The following is a 16,415-nucleotide window of genomic DNA, read 5'->3' as shown; positions in this document are numbered from 1 at the left end:
CAACAGCTGCCTCTAAATTGTCACATTTTTTTTTTTTTTTTTCATTTTCATTTTACTTGGCGCTTTTGTTTTGCCATTCACACACGGACGGACGCAAACGTGCGGCAGTCTCAACGCGGTTTCTCTTTCGGCCACATTCTGTGTACAATTTATACATGTATTTTGTTTGTGATTTAACCGGTGGCATCCTTTGGTGACGTCGGCGCCACAGTCCCAATTGTGGACGCCATTGGGCGCGTGTTTCAGTTAACAGCTGCATTTCGCATATTTCATTGATATTTATGTTAAATTCGCTGTTAATAGCAAAAACTGTAAATATAATAGCGATGCGCGTGTGTGCGCCTGTGTGTGCCTGTGCCTGTGTGTCGTGTACGTGTACGTGTGTGCGTGAGTATGTTTAGTGCGCAGGCTAATCAGCACATGTGTGCCCATTGTGTAAGCATTGCAAGGTTGCCACCTGCCACTTATTTATCGTGCATTTATCGTAATCGCTCGTATCGTATCGATAACAAAAACGCGCGCGCGTTATATAATTACCGTTATCTGTTTGTGTTGCATGTTCAAATTTGATACGCATTTATATAAGCATGGAAATATGTTTGTCATCGTTGCGTGCACGTTTTATGGTAAAAATTGACTATCTTATCACCTGGTGCCCGCACACGCACTTCCTTTATTTATATTATAAATAACTCAATTCAAATTACCTATTAATGTTTACTTTTGTTTTTCTTGTTTCTCTTTTTTTTTTGTTTTGGTTTTCTTTTCGTTTTTTCCACCTTTAGTTCACCACACTGAAAAGCGATCGCTATAAATATTAATATGCGCAAACATCTGCGATCAGTATACAAAATCACCACACGCTGCTTAGATGTGCGTAAGGCGTACAGTTCCAGACGTATGAACGAGATTAAGGTGCGCCTTGCCCCGGGTCCGCCCATGCCCAAGACCCTGAAGCCAACGATCGCCTGCAATGGCTGGCCAAAGAGACGCGACGACGAACGGAGGCCGTCTTTTGCGGATCTGGTATTCTATCCGGACGGACGCCCAGCTATGCCCAACGACCAGGATGCCAACAGTATTGCACGCGAGAATGCAGACTACAATGTGAGTCATCTATAGACATTGACGGTTGCATTGGGTGGCATTTGGGTGTTTCGTCAGAAATGTGAAATATTTGTGTGTGTAATTTCAGGCAGCGATTGAAACGCTGACCAAGCTACAGGGAAACGGAGACAGCATACGAAACTCCATTTCTGACAAGAAGCTGAATTCGTTGGTGCACACGCTCAAGTATCTGGAGCGCAGCGGACTCACATTGGAGGATGTGGAGAAGCTATCAGTGATACATGTGGCGGGCACCAAGGGCAAGGTAAGTACCGATATTTATTTTGATTTTTGCACGCAAATAACTGATAATTAACAAACATAAACAATTAAAAATACACGACAACAAATAATTGCGCTAGATAGAAAAATGCGTAGAACGTGTCGTGTGGTCGCCCAAAACTGGTTTACTTTCAACCCAATTCGTTTTGTTCAAAGAATGTTTGAAGTACCTAAAAACTGGTTTGTTACCAACTCAAAGAAGGTTCAAATGAACGCATATTATTAAAAAGACATTTTTGTAGGCCCCTAATTTAGATTTGTACGAGCTGTGCTTATTATAAGGTCACATTGACTTAAAGGAAGTTGAGCAAAAACTTTTAAATTGAGCACATTCTGAACTTTAAGCATAAAGTGAACTTTTTATCTGTTATATTTCTTTATTTTATCAAAGAATAACTTATAATCAATATTTATATATATCTTTTATGGTTTATTATGCCTATTAATTACAGTATAGATGCACTGAAAGAAAAATTTGCAAGGAAAATCTACTCTCTGAGAAACCTCAATAAATATAGAGGCAAAAGTTAATTCTTTAGGCTTACGAAAAGTTCTTTATTAATATATAGGAAAAATGCTAGGAAATATAAGGTCTATATTACATACATAATTCTTAAAAGCATTGCATTATATAGCTTACCCAAGATCGATATGTATCGATAACAAATCAAAAAAAAAAAAAACACTATAAATACCTGGAGCTTAGTTGGGAGTGGAGCTGACCGACCTACCCTTTGATTAAATCTAAGATATCGAAGATATTACAAAATCTGGTGCTATGTCATTTACAATAAAAAGCATAATTAGCTCAGGCACATTATGGGCTGGGTCGTTTCATATAACTAAAGTTTGTCTTTTTATAGATAACAAAAGATATAGCAAGAGATTGAAACGTAATATTGAATAAGAGGCATAAATTGCTTGAGCTAATAAAGATTTCCACTGTGAAATGAAGCTCCAATCCTTCTAGTCTAGTAATACTTCAATTAACCTTCCTTTTATGCAGTTTGTATATTTATTTAAATAGATTAGAAGCGAGGAACAGCTCGGCTAGTAGCCTGGTACTCGTACCTCTAATCTTCTCCATTTAATAGATATGCATATATATATATATTTACAGTTTCTTCATAAAAGATTAATACCTGGTGCTCGAACCTCTAATCTTACCCATTTAATGCAAACTAAACATATACAAACTATTTCTTTGTATATTAATATGCGATAATGGAATATGAAATGTCTGAAGTTCGAAACTCTGATCTTGCCCCTTTCATATTTATGTTATATATGTATATATATATCTATTACCAGAAGTTCAATACTTACCTTTTGAGTCGAGACTAAAAGAGAACTGAAAATGTTCGAAATTTGAAACTCTAAGACTTCCCGTTTCATATATATACACATATATATATATATATATTATCAGATTCCTTCCTTGAAGAGACTATAAAGTTATCTGAAAATGTCCGAAGCTCGAGCCTCTAATTCTTTACGTTTTATAGATCTTTGGCGCAGTTTGTTTGTTTACATATTTGTTTATTTATATTGGGCGTATCAGCATTTGCCAGTTATGATTGTTTATAGTCGATTTCGCTCAGTGTAGACGCAGCACCTTTGACTCTATCGACTGAATTACTGATAAGTGTGAATTGTATGAAATGTGTGCAAATTGGACTGAGCTTTCCTATCGCTGATTGCGTATTTGTATACATACTCATCTGTATATATATATATATATATATATGTATATGTATATATGTATGTGCCTACTGTTTATATAGGGCTCGACGTGCGCGCTGACCGAATCGATATTGCGACAATATGGGGCACGTACTGGATTCTTCAGTTCGCCGCATCTGGCAACGACCAATGAGCGCATCCGGATCAATGGGGATCCGCTGCCCAAGGATAAGTTCACCAAGTATTTTTGGCTCGTTTACAATCGGATGCTGGTGCAGCGCGAGCATGAGAAGGATATGCCGGCATTCTTTATGTTCCTGACCATTGTCGGCTTTCATGTGTTCATTGCGGAGCGCGTGGATGTGGTCGTGCTCGAGGTGGGCCTCGGCGGCGAGCTGGACTGCACGAACATATTGCGGAATGTGCGCACGGCGGGCATCACATCGCTGGCATTGGAGCATACGGCCCTGTTGGGCAACACGCTGCGCCAGATTGCCTGGCAGAAGGCGGGCATCATAAAGCCGGGCGCCCATGTCTATACGCACGTAACACAGCCGGAATGCTTGCAGGTGATCTATGAGCGCGCCGCCGAGCGCCGCGCCCAGGTCTTTCAGGTGCCCAGCACGGACGCGTATCTACAAAATGCGGACGGCTTGAATGAGTATGTGCGCCTGAATGCCTCGCTGGCCATCCAGTTGACGTACGACTGGCTGCGCCAGACGACGGGTCGACTGCATCGGGATTATCCGATCAATGAGCGGCACATCACCAGCGAGGTGCTGCGCGGCCTGAACGCGGCCAATTGGCCCGGACGCTGCCAGCTGGTCGAGTACGAGAATATGCGCGTCCATTTGGATGGGGCGCACACCGTGGAGAGTATACGGGTCTGCTGCGACTGGTACCAGAAGAGCATCAGGCACAGGTAAGTCCTGGACGCATCGCTTGCAACAATTGTTGATTAATTCATTTTTTTTTTTTGGTTTTCTGCAGTCGCAATCCAAATATTTTGGTATTCAATCGCACGGGGGATTCGGACACAAAGGCCATACTGCATGTGCTGCAGCAGGCGTGCCCCTTTGATATGGTCTGCTTTGTGCCCAATCTGGCGACCGATCAGCCCAACGATCCCAACCAGGCGAACCTCCACTGCAGTCCCGAGGCGCAGCGACAGCGCGCCCAGAGTATTGCCGCCACCTGGCAGCAGCTATGCGATTCCCAGCAGCAGCAGCAGCAGCAGCCGAATCATGGACAAATGTATAATACGGTGTGGGATGCGTTCGTTGCGATCCGTACGCGTTATCCCTATCACATTCAGCTGGATGTGCTGATAACCGGCTCCATACATTTGCTCGGCGCTGTCATAACGGTACTTAACGATTTCCATTTGGAGGCGCCGCCAACGAAAAATGGACACACCTGATGCCCAGTTGGTAACGGGCTCGGTCGATCGCCTGATATGTTATTGGAAACTATATTTATAGTACGCCCCTTCCCCTCCTAAACTAAGACTAGACACTTAATACATGCCCTTATATATATTTTGATATATATATATATATGCATATATATATATATATATGTATATGTGTATATTTTGTAAACATTTAACTGATTCTTTCTAAGCACACTTCACTTCCAAAGTTTACACACGCTGGAAATGCGAGATTCTCGTTTTACCAAGAACAAGGCTTCTATCGTAGGAATTATTGTGTCTAGCCAATGAGTTTCCATGGAAATATGTCTGAAACCTATCTGATTCATTTCGCCAAATAGTACTCCAATTGAGCTATGGTTTCTGAATAGCCTGGCAATTGCTCAGTGTGGCAACCCTGTTAGTAACTGTAACTCTAAGATCTTACCTCGCTTTATATTTAATGATTTAGTCTATATTCCAATTGAGCAATGCTGCCTTAATAGTCGGGCAATTGCGCAATGTGGCAACCCTGTTAGTAACTGTAACTTTTAGACCTAACCCCACTTATTTTTTACATTTAATAGCCTATGCAACGTTCTGTTTATATAGTAAAATAGTAAAAAATCGCTACTAATAACAATTGAAATATTATATTTCAATATTTCACTTGGAGTTTTTCTAGCAGTTTAGGCTCTGACGGATCAACGCAGATCTATTTTTCTTCAACTTAAAAAGCAATTAACGATCAGTTCTTTTTCTGCTCTTTGGGCTGCTCAATTTAAAAATTGCATTCACTGCTGGATTTCAAACTAAGATCAGAGTATGAATCGTGAAGTTAAAACAAGTTCTTGATTTAATAGAAACAATTATCTTCTTACATATAAATCGTAAATGATGCACTACATTTGACTATATAGATGGAATGTGGGTGAGCATAAATCAGAGTTGTTTTCGCTTAACATATCTGTTAAAAACTTTGCCATTCTAATCAGAAAGCTCGCAGCTAAAACTGTGAAACAAATCGTACTAGCGAGGATTTAACAGGTTAATATTAAGTGAACAAAAGCTGTTATGTTTTCTGCAGCCTCCAGGAACTCACCCATAAACGTGGCTAATGCAGCCGTCGGCAAAATCCACGTTCAGGCAGTGCAAAGACGACGTAAAACTAAATTTCTAAACACCGACGGCAACAGCTTTGGCGATGCGGACGTTAATTTCACGGCAGGCAACACTGGCTGAATGCAAGGCTGCCACCTGAGCGCAGGCATCTGGCTGCTGGATGGCTGCGACAGGGATGTTTGGCAATTGATGCACAGGGCTGTTGCTGTCGCCAGAGCCCGTTGGCCAATCAGCGACCGTCGCGGTCCAGTGTGCGAGCGAGCTGGCGCTAGACGTGTGCACAGCCGTTGCGCTGTATTGTAAAAACAAAATGGCTAACGCGTAGCGGAAGTAGGACTTGTCGCTGTGTGCGAGCGGGATGGCAGCACTGATGACTGATTAAATCACAGCTAAATGAGATGTTAACATGTGGGCTGGCTGGCTGGCGGGCTGGCGGGCGGGGGCGTGCGGTCCGGTGGTTGGGCGGCTGCCATTGCCGACTTTTGGGCGCTGCGACTGCCGGCTGTGCACGCTAAACTGTCCCGTTTACAGCAACAAATCGTGTAATTCACTTTTTTCCTAGTCTCTCTGCGCGTGTGTGTGTGTGTGCGTGTGTCTGTGTGTGTGTGTGCTGTGAGAGCCTTGCGCTACGCTAAAAGGATTAATAAACGTTCGCATCTCAGTTGTTCATTTGACTTTGCGCTTAACGGTTCAGCTGCCAGCGTTGCCAGAAATTTAATTAAACTGAATTTTATAGAACTACACAAATATGCAGCATATTCAATAAGTTGGCCCAGCTCCACCTGCCGACGGAAATAACTAAACGCGTTTAACAATATATTCTGTGCTGGTTCTTTTTTTTTGCTGTTGTTTTTTTTTTTCTATGGTCTATGCCAAGTGCTAGGATCTATCCAAGGATCTATCCAAACGCAATGTCAACTGCATTGCTATAAATTTTTGTTAACTATTGAAAATTTGTATTTAGTTTGCGTGTGTTAAAAGTGCATAAACCATTAAAATGCAAAGCTCGAAATCGTTTCTAATACGCGATCTACTGGGTGACCTAATCAATCGTCGACAAACGGATTCCGGTAAGCAGCGATTAATCAATGCAAATCATTTCACATACAGTTTTCCGTTTTCTCTGACAGTAATTGAGTGCTTTCTATAGAGGTCTCTCTTCTTACAGAAGTCTACACTTTATAGAAGAGTTCTTATTATTATTGGATTGATTTAGGCCAATTGTAAATTTGAATTTGTAGGTTAGGTTAACTTTATGGCTTGCTTTTAGGTTATGTTTGTCGACTTCTTATACTTTCCCATATTTAGGACTTAGGAACAGCAACGGGAGTATTCTATTTTCGAGAATCAATGAACAAATGCTTTGTAAAATTGAACACTATTACTTGAACGTTTTTATAGACCTTGAAGATGGCTTTCGATTAGCTCTTGTTGGACTGTTTTATGAATTTTGAAAGATTTTCTATACATGTTTATTTTATTGAAAAGTAAGCATTTTCAAGTAATGGAATTTGAAGAATTTTGGTACTTCTGGAATAAGTATACTCGCAATAGGGTTCGTCTAATTGGTATTCCGATTGGATTTTAAACTTCGAATCGTGCTTTAAAGATTGACCCAGTTCTTGCTTAATAATAAATGTAACTTTTGAGTTCGAGTCCTAATGGTTGAGCGCTTGGATCTTGAATACTCATGAATCACAACACACTCACACACACACACATGCTCAGAGCAATTAGCTACTAAATAGTTGTAATTGTTGAGCTAAACTTTATTTAATGTCATGCATAATTAGAGGACAACCCCAAACACACACACACACACACACACACACACATGCACACTCAAAAAGTATAAGTCATACAAATGAGAGAGCACCTGCGGCTATACGATACCCTGGACTTGAGATACGCAGTGTATATAAGTACTCAGTTGATATAAATGGAATCTATGTAGATATAAAAAGTTCTTAAGAAAATTAAAGAAAAAAAAACTTATATTCTATATGATAAGAATTTTTGGATTCAGCTGCTCTTATAATTTTCGGCAAATTCCAACTCCAACTGCTAATCGCCTCAAGCAGTGTGACCAGCTGCTACTTTAAATGTAGCTGAGTCCAGTGTTAAAAAACGACTACAAATAACCAAATTCGCTTGCTAAGGTAACACAGCAGAGCAGTAAATGCAACTGTTTCAACTGATACTAGCCAGTTTTAGCTAGAAAATGGCTGAAAATGGCAACACAGCTCCCAAGCAGCCAGAAAATAAGCATCTATATGAGTATAGCCAAAATGGATAGCCTTTTTCATAGCATACTTTTTGCGGCTTGCTAGCTACAGGGTATCTATTCGTCTTGATTGTCTTGCCTGTGATTTATTGTTAAGTATTTGCATAGCATTGTTTTGCCTTGTTGTTGTTGTTGCTGTGGTTGTTGTTGTTGTTGCGGTTCATACCGGGGCTAAACAATCAAAGTTGTTGTACGTGACAAATTGCTCGAGCGCGAGTTACGAGCAAAACAACAAGAACAACGATAACAACAGCAAAAATTAAATTATTGCCTCAAGCAGTTCTGCCTTCTGACTGAATGCACACACCCCCTACCCACCCCCCCTCTCCGCCTTCCTAGACTCCTCATTCGCCCTCTCAATTTGTTGCTAAAAGTTTTGTTGTCGTTTCTAATTGAGGCGAGGTGTGAGATTTAAATGCCCGCGGCCAGTTGTCAGCGGCTTGTCACACACTCACACACACACACACACACACACACACACGCACACATCAAAAGTGTCGGTGGGTGGTTGGTGCATGTAAAGTGCCGGCTAATTGGCCGCTGCGCAGCAAAAGTAATGCGAGACAATTAAGAAATAAAAGTTCAGTTAAAACGAGCTCAATTTGAGGTTATGTCGAGTGCTTTTTGATCAGCTCTTCCTCTTCTCGCTGCATACTTTGCGGCGCCTAATCAAAAATTACGAAAAGTAATTGAGGTTAGTTTTGAAGGCAAGTGTCTGGCATTTAGAACTGGAGCCGATCACATTGCTTGCTATAAGCTTAACTTATCTATTCCAAGCCGAGCTTGGACTTTAAATCTGAACTTATCCCTTGGAGATCTTAACTTTAGCCAACCCCTTTATATTCAACTTAGTATAAGCCTCTGAATCCTAACTTATCCCCCCTAAAATGTTTTTAACAGTCTGCTTTTAAAAGTTAACTTATCCCCTTTAATAGAATGTATTCCTTTATGACTTCTTCTTCCTTCTTCTTTATCTTTTTCTCTTTTTACTAATCGCATTATATTGTACATTTGTCCATTTAAAATCTTACTTATTCCCCAAAACATACCATCTTCTTGGTTCATAAGCACTCATCACAGGATGATTAAATGGAATCAAGCCTAACCTAACCTTACTTTTTTGAGGCTCGCTTTTGCATCTAGTATCATAATGGAACTTCTTTCGGTAACAGTTAGTACCAGAGACTGAGGTAATCGAGTGGGATCAAGACAACAGGTTGTTTAATTAAGAAGAAGATCCTTACCTAACCTCAACAATCCGTGTAAAAGCCGAAAATCACCTTAAGCTGGAATAAATCATATGAAATTGAGCCCAACTACCTTTTTTAATACCAAATAACAAGTAGAGATGTCTATAAATACCGTGAATACTGTATCAATTGCTTTAACCTAACCTAACATATTTTGAGGTTAATGCGCAAGAACCTTACCTAACCTCAACATTCAATGTGAAATGCAAAATGTTTTTCTAGCTTATCCAATTGAGACCAACTAATGAGCTTGCCTTCGTGTTTGTTGCGTATCAAATAAAAAATTGAGCTTTGAACACGCTGTCGATTGATTTAACCCAACCTAACCTAACATATTTTGAGGTTAGCTTTTTGATGTACCTGAAAACTGAACTAACCAACTGCAGAATAGATAAAATATCAACATATTCAGCTGAAAGCCAGCTATGGCTAACACTTATGGGTTATTTATAAGTTTGTCTTAGCCTGAAATAATCATTGTGGGTCGAAAGTTAACTGTAAATTGCCGACACATGCGAGGTTTTTTTCTTTATCCTTTTCTTTTTTTTTTAACTATTCATATCTCACAGTTCAAGTGCCTATTAAATGGCAATTGTGCCGCAAATTGATACGACGTGACTTTTCAGCAAAAAATAAAAGAACTCACTTGAGACTCCCCACGGGCGAGTGTGTCCACACACACACACACACACACACACACACACACGCACACACACACAAACGTGCATAATTGAATCATCATTCACATGTCGCCGTCTCCTTCAGCTGCTGCTTCTTCTACTCCTTCATAAATAGAAGTCAAACCCATTTGGGGTTAAAATACAAAAATAATTTCCGCAGGAAAAATATGATATATATATATATATATATATATATATATAAAGCAGATTCCATGCTGGGCGCAGACACACGTGAGCGCCTGTGGGCTGCTCCTCTCGTCCTTTTTCCTTTTTTGGCTTGGTGGTTGTTTTTTTTTCTTTTTTTTTTCTGTTGCTTCTTTTGCCAAATGCCTTTAAATTCCAATAGGAAAGAAGGCATTGAGCGCGCACTTCTCGAGCGGACACGTGAATTTAATCAGGCAGCCCCGTAGCGCGTCCAGGATATATGTGCATAAGGATATGCGCGTCGGATATAAATAACATATTGATTGCACAACGAGCACAAAAGCCAAATCGCCCGAATCCGTATTCGCGTACTCAACATGTGTTCGCCGCCTCCCGCTCCAGTTTGTCTTCGTTAATGGACGCGAACCGACGCCCACTTAATGCACGCACCATCCATCCCTGACCTTGTGCTCCGGCTGCTTGGGCGTTGTCTTTGCGGCCCGTGGTCGCCGCTGGATGGTAATGAGTCCGTAGGTTGCCCCAGTGCCTGGCCAAAGTGCCTGCACGCGCGCATCTCTCGCGGCCTCTCAGCGTAGGACGCATTAACGACACGCTGCGTTCAAAGCATGCCATATTCTATTTTAAGGCTTCTTGCACTCGTTCGCAGTTCTAAGCTCATGCTCGTTATCCTGCAAGCTCTCGTTGGCATACTGTGCTTCGTATTACGCCTTATCTTACTCGCTTTCGCTTTCGTACTCGTCGTTTTCTTTCTTCTCAACTCTCAATCGTCAGAAATGGCATGCTGTTCTTGAAAGCACGTTTGATTTGGCTTTTAAGAGTTCTCGTTTACGCTCTCGTTGCTTTTTTCTTACTCGTTATTCTGCAAACACTCGTTGATTAACTCATCATAAAGAGCGAGTTGCCTTAGCTTGTATTAAGCTCACTCGATATTGTACTCGTTGCATTTTTTTCATACCCGTTACATTTACAACTCTCGTTGGCTAGCTTTATAAGAGTCTTGGCTTACTTGCTCCCATTCTCTTTTGTTTTCTCTTTCAGTCTCGCTATCTTCCCAACTCACGGTCGTCAGAAATGGCATGCTGTTCGTTAAAGCCCGCTTCATTTTATGTCTCGCCTACGTTCTCGTTTCTATTTTCAAACTCTTGTTGGTTAGCTCTAAGTGGGAGTTGCGGTAGTCTGCCTAAAATCAAAGCTTGTTTTTTTATACTCGTTACCTTTCCAACTATCATTGGCTGGAAATGGCATCACTCGCTTCTATTCGTATTCAAACTCGTTAGCTTTCTAGTTAAAGCAGCTTAACGTTTTCTAATTAATATATCAAAATCAATCGCTGCTTTTTCTGTTCCCATTATGTCATCTCCTTAACAGTCGCATGTTTATTCCTAACGAGAGCGTCGCTCAGCGAGAGACTCGACTTACTCGCTCTCGTTAACGTATGCGAACTATTAACGAGAGCGTCGTTGAGCGAGTGACCCGATCTACCTTTACGAATGCTTGTTCTTATTATCTTACTCGCTCTCGTTGAAATATTTGAACGAGAGCCGAGCCTTGGGCAGGCTTTTGAAGTTTCTGAAAAATATTGAAATAATAAGCATCTTATTCGTTATGTTTGTCGAAGCAGAAATCGAATTGTCCAACGATGACTCGGACATAGACATTGAGGATCGCTCGACGCCCGATTCGACAGCGAATGGCTGCCAGCAGGAACTGCTGCTGTCGCACCACTACAACCACAACGAGGAGTCCAGCGTGGAGTCCTGCGGCACAACCACGCCCGGTCCGGGAGCCGGCCTGAGCGCTGCTGCCGCTGCTGCGGGCATGGCCGCGGGCCTGCTGGCCGCAGCTGCTGCCGGAGGCGCTGCCAGCGGCGGCAGTGGAGGCGGCGGCGGCGACAATGGTGGCGGCAATTTGGGCAGCGGCAGCTATGCGGAGCACAAGCTGCAGTTGAGCAAGAGCGGACGCAAGCCGCGACGACGACGCACAGCGTTCACGCACGCGCAGCTGGCGTATCTGGAGCGCAAGTTCCGCTGCCAAAAGTATCTGAGCGTGGCGGATCGCAGCGATGTGGCCGAGACGCTCAGTCTATCGGAGACGCAGGTCAAGACCTGGTACCAGAATCGACGGTGAGTAAAGCCACTTGGCCAGGTCCACGTCGCCCCAGCTTTAATGCCCGTCTTCCTCGCTTGCAGCACCAAGTGGAAGCGACAGAATCAGCTGCGCCTGGAGCAGCTGCGGCACCAGGCCACGCTCGAGAAGGACTTTGTCGTGCAGGAGAATGCCGCCGGCGGCGCTCTCGGCTGCTGCCCCAGCGGCCTGTCCAATTCGTTCAGTGCCGCCGCCGCCGCGGCTGCCGCTGCGGCTGGCAATCCGTGCAACTTCTTGACCTCGGCCGCGGCGGCGGCCATTTTCCGCAACGTTGGCTACGTCCATGGCTGCCCCATGTAAAGGTCACAACGCCAGCAGGGCTTCACTCCGCCAATCCAATTCCACGCTTGCCTATGTAAATACGATGAATGCTTTATGTGCAATACGAAACTCTTTTCCAGCTCGATCTCTAACCGATGCGCGTAATCGAACTATCGATTAATCGGTAGCTGTCTGTCTACACACCTCCCACCTCTAAGCTCCTGATCGAACGCCTGCTCCAATTATAAACCTTAGGCTTAGGCGAATTAACTGTAACCGACACGCACACACACACACACACACACACACACACAAAACAAATTGTACTCATATGTAACAGAAAATAACAACAATTGTGAACTTTGTGCACTCGAAAAACGATAACTTTTTTTTTTGTGAAAATAAACATTGAATTGCATATTTGATAAAGTTCGTTATGGAAAACTGAAGAGTATTATTAAGGCTTTTCATTGTTTAAGGGCTTAGTTTAAGGTGCGTATTTGTGCTAATTAACAGGTAAACTAAGTTCAAAAGGATTTCGATAGGTTCCTTTCAAATGTTTTAATACAAATCAAACATTTTTGAGCCTACTTTTAGGTTATTCATGAAGGTTTTTGGAATAGATTTGGGCTTTTTTTAAACTATGTATGTGGCTATATTTCGATATGTTGTAAGAACTAGGATACTAAATGATGTACATATGTGAATGTTGGATGGTTAATGGAAGATAACTTCAAGATAACTTAAGGGATATTATGGAATAACTTAAGGGCTTCGTTCGAAATGAGATTTCTGCAGCACTCTACAGATAAAGATCCTGATATTTAGCCGACAAAAAGACTTAAGAAATGCTATAGATTACTTTTGATATGACCCTGTTATCTGTTTTTCATTCAATTTATAAAAAAGTTTTGAGCTATCTTCTAAGAAACAATTGGTTCTAGTCGATTTTTGATGGTATATTTCAGCAGCAATACAGATTTCTTTTATTTGTTCAGCGTCTCCAATAAGAATCCAATTGGACAACATGCCGTTTATATACATATTTAGCTTGGGATTTGAAACGGCAACGTAGACAGTTCATTTAACAGCTCATCAATCCAATTGGGTTTAAAGTCTTGTAAAGAAAATATCAATAATTGACTAGCGTCAGGTAGACATGTACCGTTATTCAGCAGAACATTGGCAATCTCGTTGCAGTTGCAAGTAAACGTTGCTGCTGCATGCTTAAAAATCAACTTGAGCGAATGATACAAAACGATATCAATTTGTCGCTATATAGTAGTAAATGGTAAATGGTATGCTATGTGCATGCACAAATACATGCATATAGGTTGTTATATAAATGTGAGGTTGGGTTGAATGGGCATGGCATGGCAGCCAACCGGAAAACAAGCAACAGCACTGCACGCAATTAAAACGGGCCACAAGCCTGCAACGACAGCCAGCATATGGCCAAGCGCATGGGCGAGGGCGAGACAGCAATAGTAACAGCAGCAATAGCAGCGGCTGGGTAGAGCAGCGAGCAGCGGGCAGCGAGAGTGGGCGCAGCAGCGACGCAGCGTCGCAGTCAACTTTTGTGGTTAGATTTTCATGCACATTTAGCTCGCGATGATGGGGGCCAAAACACAAAAAGGACGAGAAATGTTTAGCCACAAATTGAATCTGCGGCGAGTCAGTTAACAAGCAGCAGCTGCTCCATTGAGTGGGAGAGAGATGCACTGCACATAGGCGACTGTACAGCGAATATAGTGTGTAGGAGTGGGGAAGGGGGAGTGGGTAGTCATAGTTCGAGTGGCCGCAACGGAAGCAGCGCAGCGGCAGCAGCACAGAACGCTAATTAAAAAGACACTTGAGCTGCATGCGACGGCGACGGCGACGGCGACGGCGACGGCGACGGCGACGGCGACGCTAACGGCTGCAAAGCAAGTTAGAAATAAAATAAAGGAGAGGAAAAAAGCCACGTTAACTTTACCGTTGGAGCGCCACAGCATTACAGTTATCCATGAAATTGTCTATGAAATGTGAATGTAATTTAATGAATAAAATGCAGGCAGACTTCAGACCGGTGTCGCCCCCCCCCCCCCCCCCCCCCCTTCTCCCCTCATTCGCGCAGCATTCATACAGTTTGTTTGGCTTGATGAATTTATTTTTGTTTGCGGTTCATTTGCGCAGCCATTGAAATTTCAATTGCATTTTTTAATTGGTACATTTTACGTCTGCCATCCTTTGAGTGCAAAAGGAACTGGCAACTGTTTTCAGTGCCGTTTGTGCGCGCTTCCACTTTGATTTGTATTTATTTAATGAGTTATTAATTGCATTAAGCTTTCAATATTCGCAATTAAATGCAAAAGCAATACACACACACACACACACACACACACACACACACACAAAGCAATTCTCAAAGGGCCATAACGGTAATAAAGATGGTCAAAGTCAAAGAATCGCAGACTGAGAAGAAGTGGCGGCCATTCAATTGGTGCAACTTTTGCTTAAAGCCCATCCTTCACGCTGATAGATCACTGTAGCACAAAGGCTGAGTGGCACGGCACTTGTGCTGTGCCTGTCAATCAAGCTGATTGATATGACACGCCAGGCCTCTGATTTATTTACTTTTAAATGTATTTTAGACGATATCTATATTAGAAATCCGATCGGTTTCTAACCAAAAATTGATATATTGATGGCATAACAATATTATTTGAAAAATAATAACAATAATAAATAACCTAAGACCATAAATTAACGCTTGTCAGATGCTTCATAATATGATTGGCTTAAATGGCTTAGGAAGAGCAGCAAAAAATTAGCTTCAAATAAAAATCATGTATTTATATTAAAAATATAGAAGTTATCAGATAAATAACAACGAATTTTTATGCGAGATAAAAGGAGGGAAAAACATAAATAATAATAATACAAAAAAATGTGAAACGTTTTAACAAAGTTAAAGCTATACAATAAGTCAACAACTTCAGTTGTTTATTGAAGAACTTTTCTAACCTCGAAGAGTTTTTGCAGATTAACGACAAAGCAGTTTAACGGTAAATGCAACGCACACACACACATACACACATAGAGAACAATTAGCGTTTCACAACGCGGGTGACATCAACAATGAACAACAACAACAACCACCACCGAGACAAGTGTCAACACGCCCCGCAGCACAAACACAATTCGCAACATTTTTCCAAACGGATAATGACAAACATTTTAATCACAAAATGAAACTGAAACCGAAACCGAAACCCACCACCGAACCGCAAAAGGAGTGCACTTCAGGCCCGAGCGAGACAACAACAGAGGCGCACAGCAACAGCACACACACACACACGCACGCACGAATACGCACACACACAAACATACTCACCACTCGATGCTGGCCTTTACGGTTAAAAGTCTCAGTCGCAAGTCAAGTGCGTTGGCTCTTTGCTGTTGTTGTTGCTGTGCTTCTTCTTCCCCTTCTTCTCTGATATGACATAATCTGTCGCATTTTGTCTGCCGCACAAAGGCCACAAATGAGCTTAACAAACGGTATTTATGAAGCGCAGGAACTTTACACATATTTTTTTTTTTTTTTTTTTTTTTTGTTTTTTGTTTGTATGTATGTATGTATGTATGTATATATACAAAATAAGTATAAACTGAATGCATATAATGGCATATTATTTGATAATTATCAAATAGAAAATTTGGTATTTGTTGAGAACCATAGATGAAATAGTCCGAAGGATTGATTGCCTTATAGACATTTGCCTTTGGCTTTTCCAGATATGTGTTGGCTATTATATTAACTTGTAGAAAACATTGCTTAACAATTCTTTTAAAAACACTAAAAAAAAACGATTCGAATACTTCGAATAGGGGCCCGATTATTTGCCAGCAGAAAGTTGAATTTCCAAATTTACCCAAATGTCGTATGATTGCATAAATTTAATATTGGAAACCAAAGAAGCTTTGTCGCTGAGTCTTCTGAGTTCTACTCAAAGTAATGAAATATACATCTATAAATGCATAAA

At 41.6% G+C, this 16,415-nt stretch overlaps 2 protein-coding genes across 4 annotated transcripts; both read left to right on the top strand.

Moving 5' to 3' along the window:
• Positions 1-42: 42 nt before the first annotated feature.
• On the top strand, positions 43-5,113 carry LOC115768590 (folylpolyglutamate synthase, mitochondrial). Of its 3 annotated transcripts, none has more exons than XM_030713237.1 (5): positions 43-311; positions 786-1,107; positions 1,196-1,372; positions 3,174-3,994; positions 4,063-5,113. In XM_030713237.1, exons 2-5 carry the CDS (start codon positions 823-825, stop codon positions 4,490-4,492), a joined length of 1,713 nt encoding a protein of 570 aa, XP_030569097.1. In that variant the 5' UTR covers positions 43-311; positions 786-822; the 3' UTR covers positions 4,493-5,113. The 3 variants fall into 3 exon arrangements, with proteins under 3 accessions (XP_030569097.1, XP_030569099.1, XP_030569096.1); XM_030713239.1 differs by having other exon boundaries at positions 43-435; XM_030713236.1 differs by having other exon boundaries at positions 43-626.
• A 1,224-nt stretch (positions 5,114-6,337) lies between these two features.
• Positions 6,338-12,758, top strand: LOC115768591 (homeobox protein B-H1). Its single transcript, XM_030713240.1, has 3 exons — positions 6,338-6,675; positions 11,606-12,107; positions 12,174-12,758. Exons 1-3 carry the CDS (start codon positions 6,603-6,605, stop codon positions 12,427-12,429), a joined length of 831 nt encoding a protein of 276 aa, XP_030569100.1. The 5' UTR covers positions 6,338-6,602; the 3' UTR covers positions 12,430-12,758.
• The last annotated feature ends 3,657 nt before the right edge of the window (positions 12,759-16,415 follow it).

The sequence above is a fragment of the Drosophila novamexicana genome, unplaced genomic scaffold (assembly GCF_003285875.2).
Source record: "Drosophila novamexicana strain 15010-1031.04,08,12 unplaced genomic scaffold, DnovRS2.1 tig00001842-arrow-arrow-pilon, whole genome shotgun sequence".
NCBI classification, from domain to species: Eukaryota; Metazoa; Arthropoda; class Insecta; order Diptera; family Drosophilidae; genus Drosophila; species Drosophila novamexicana.
This window is presented reverse-complemented; position numbering and strand designations above follow the sequence as displayed.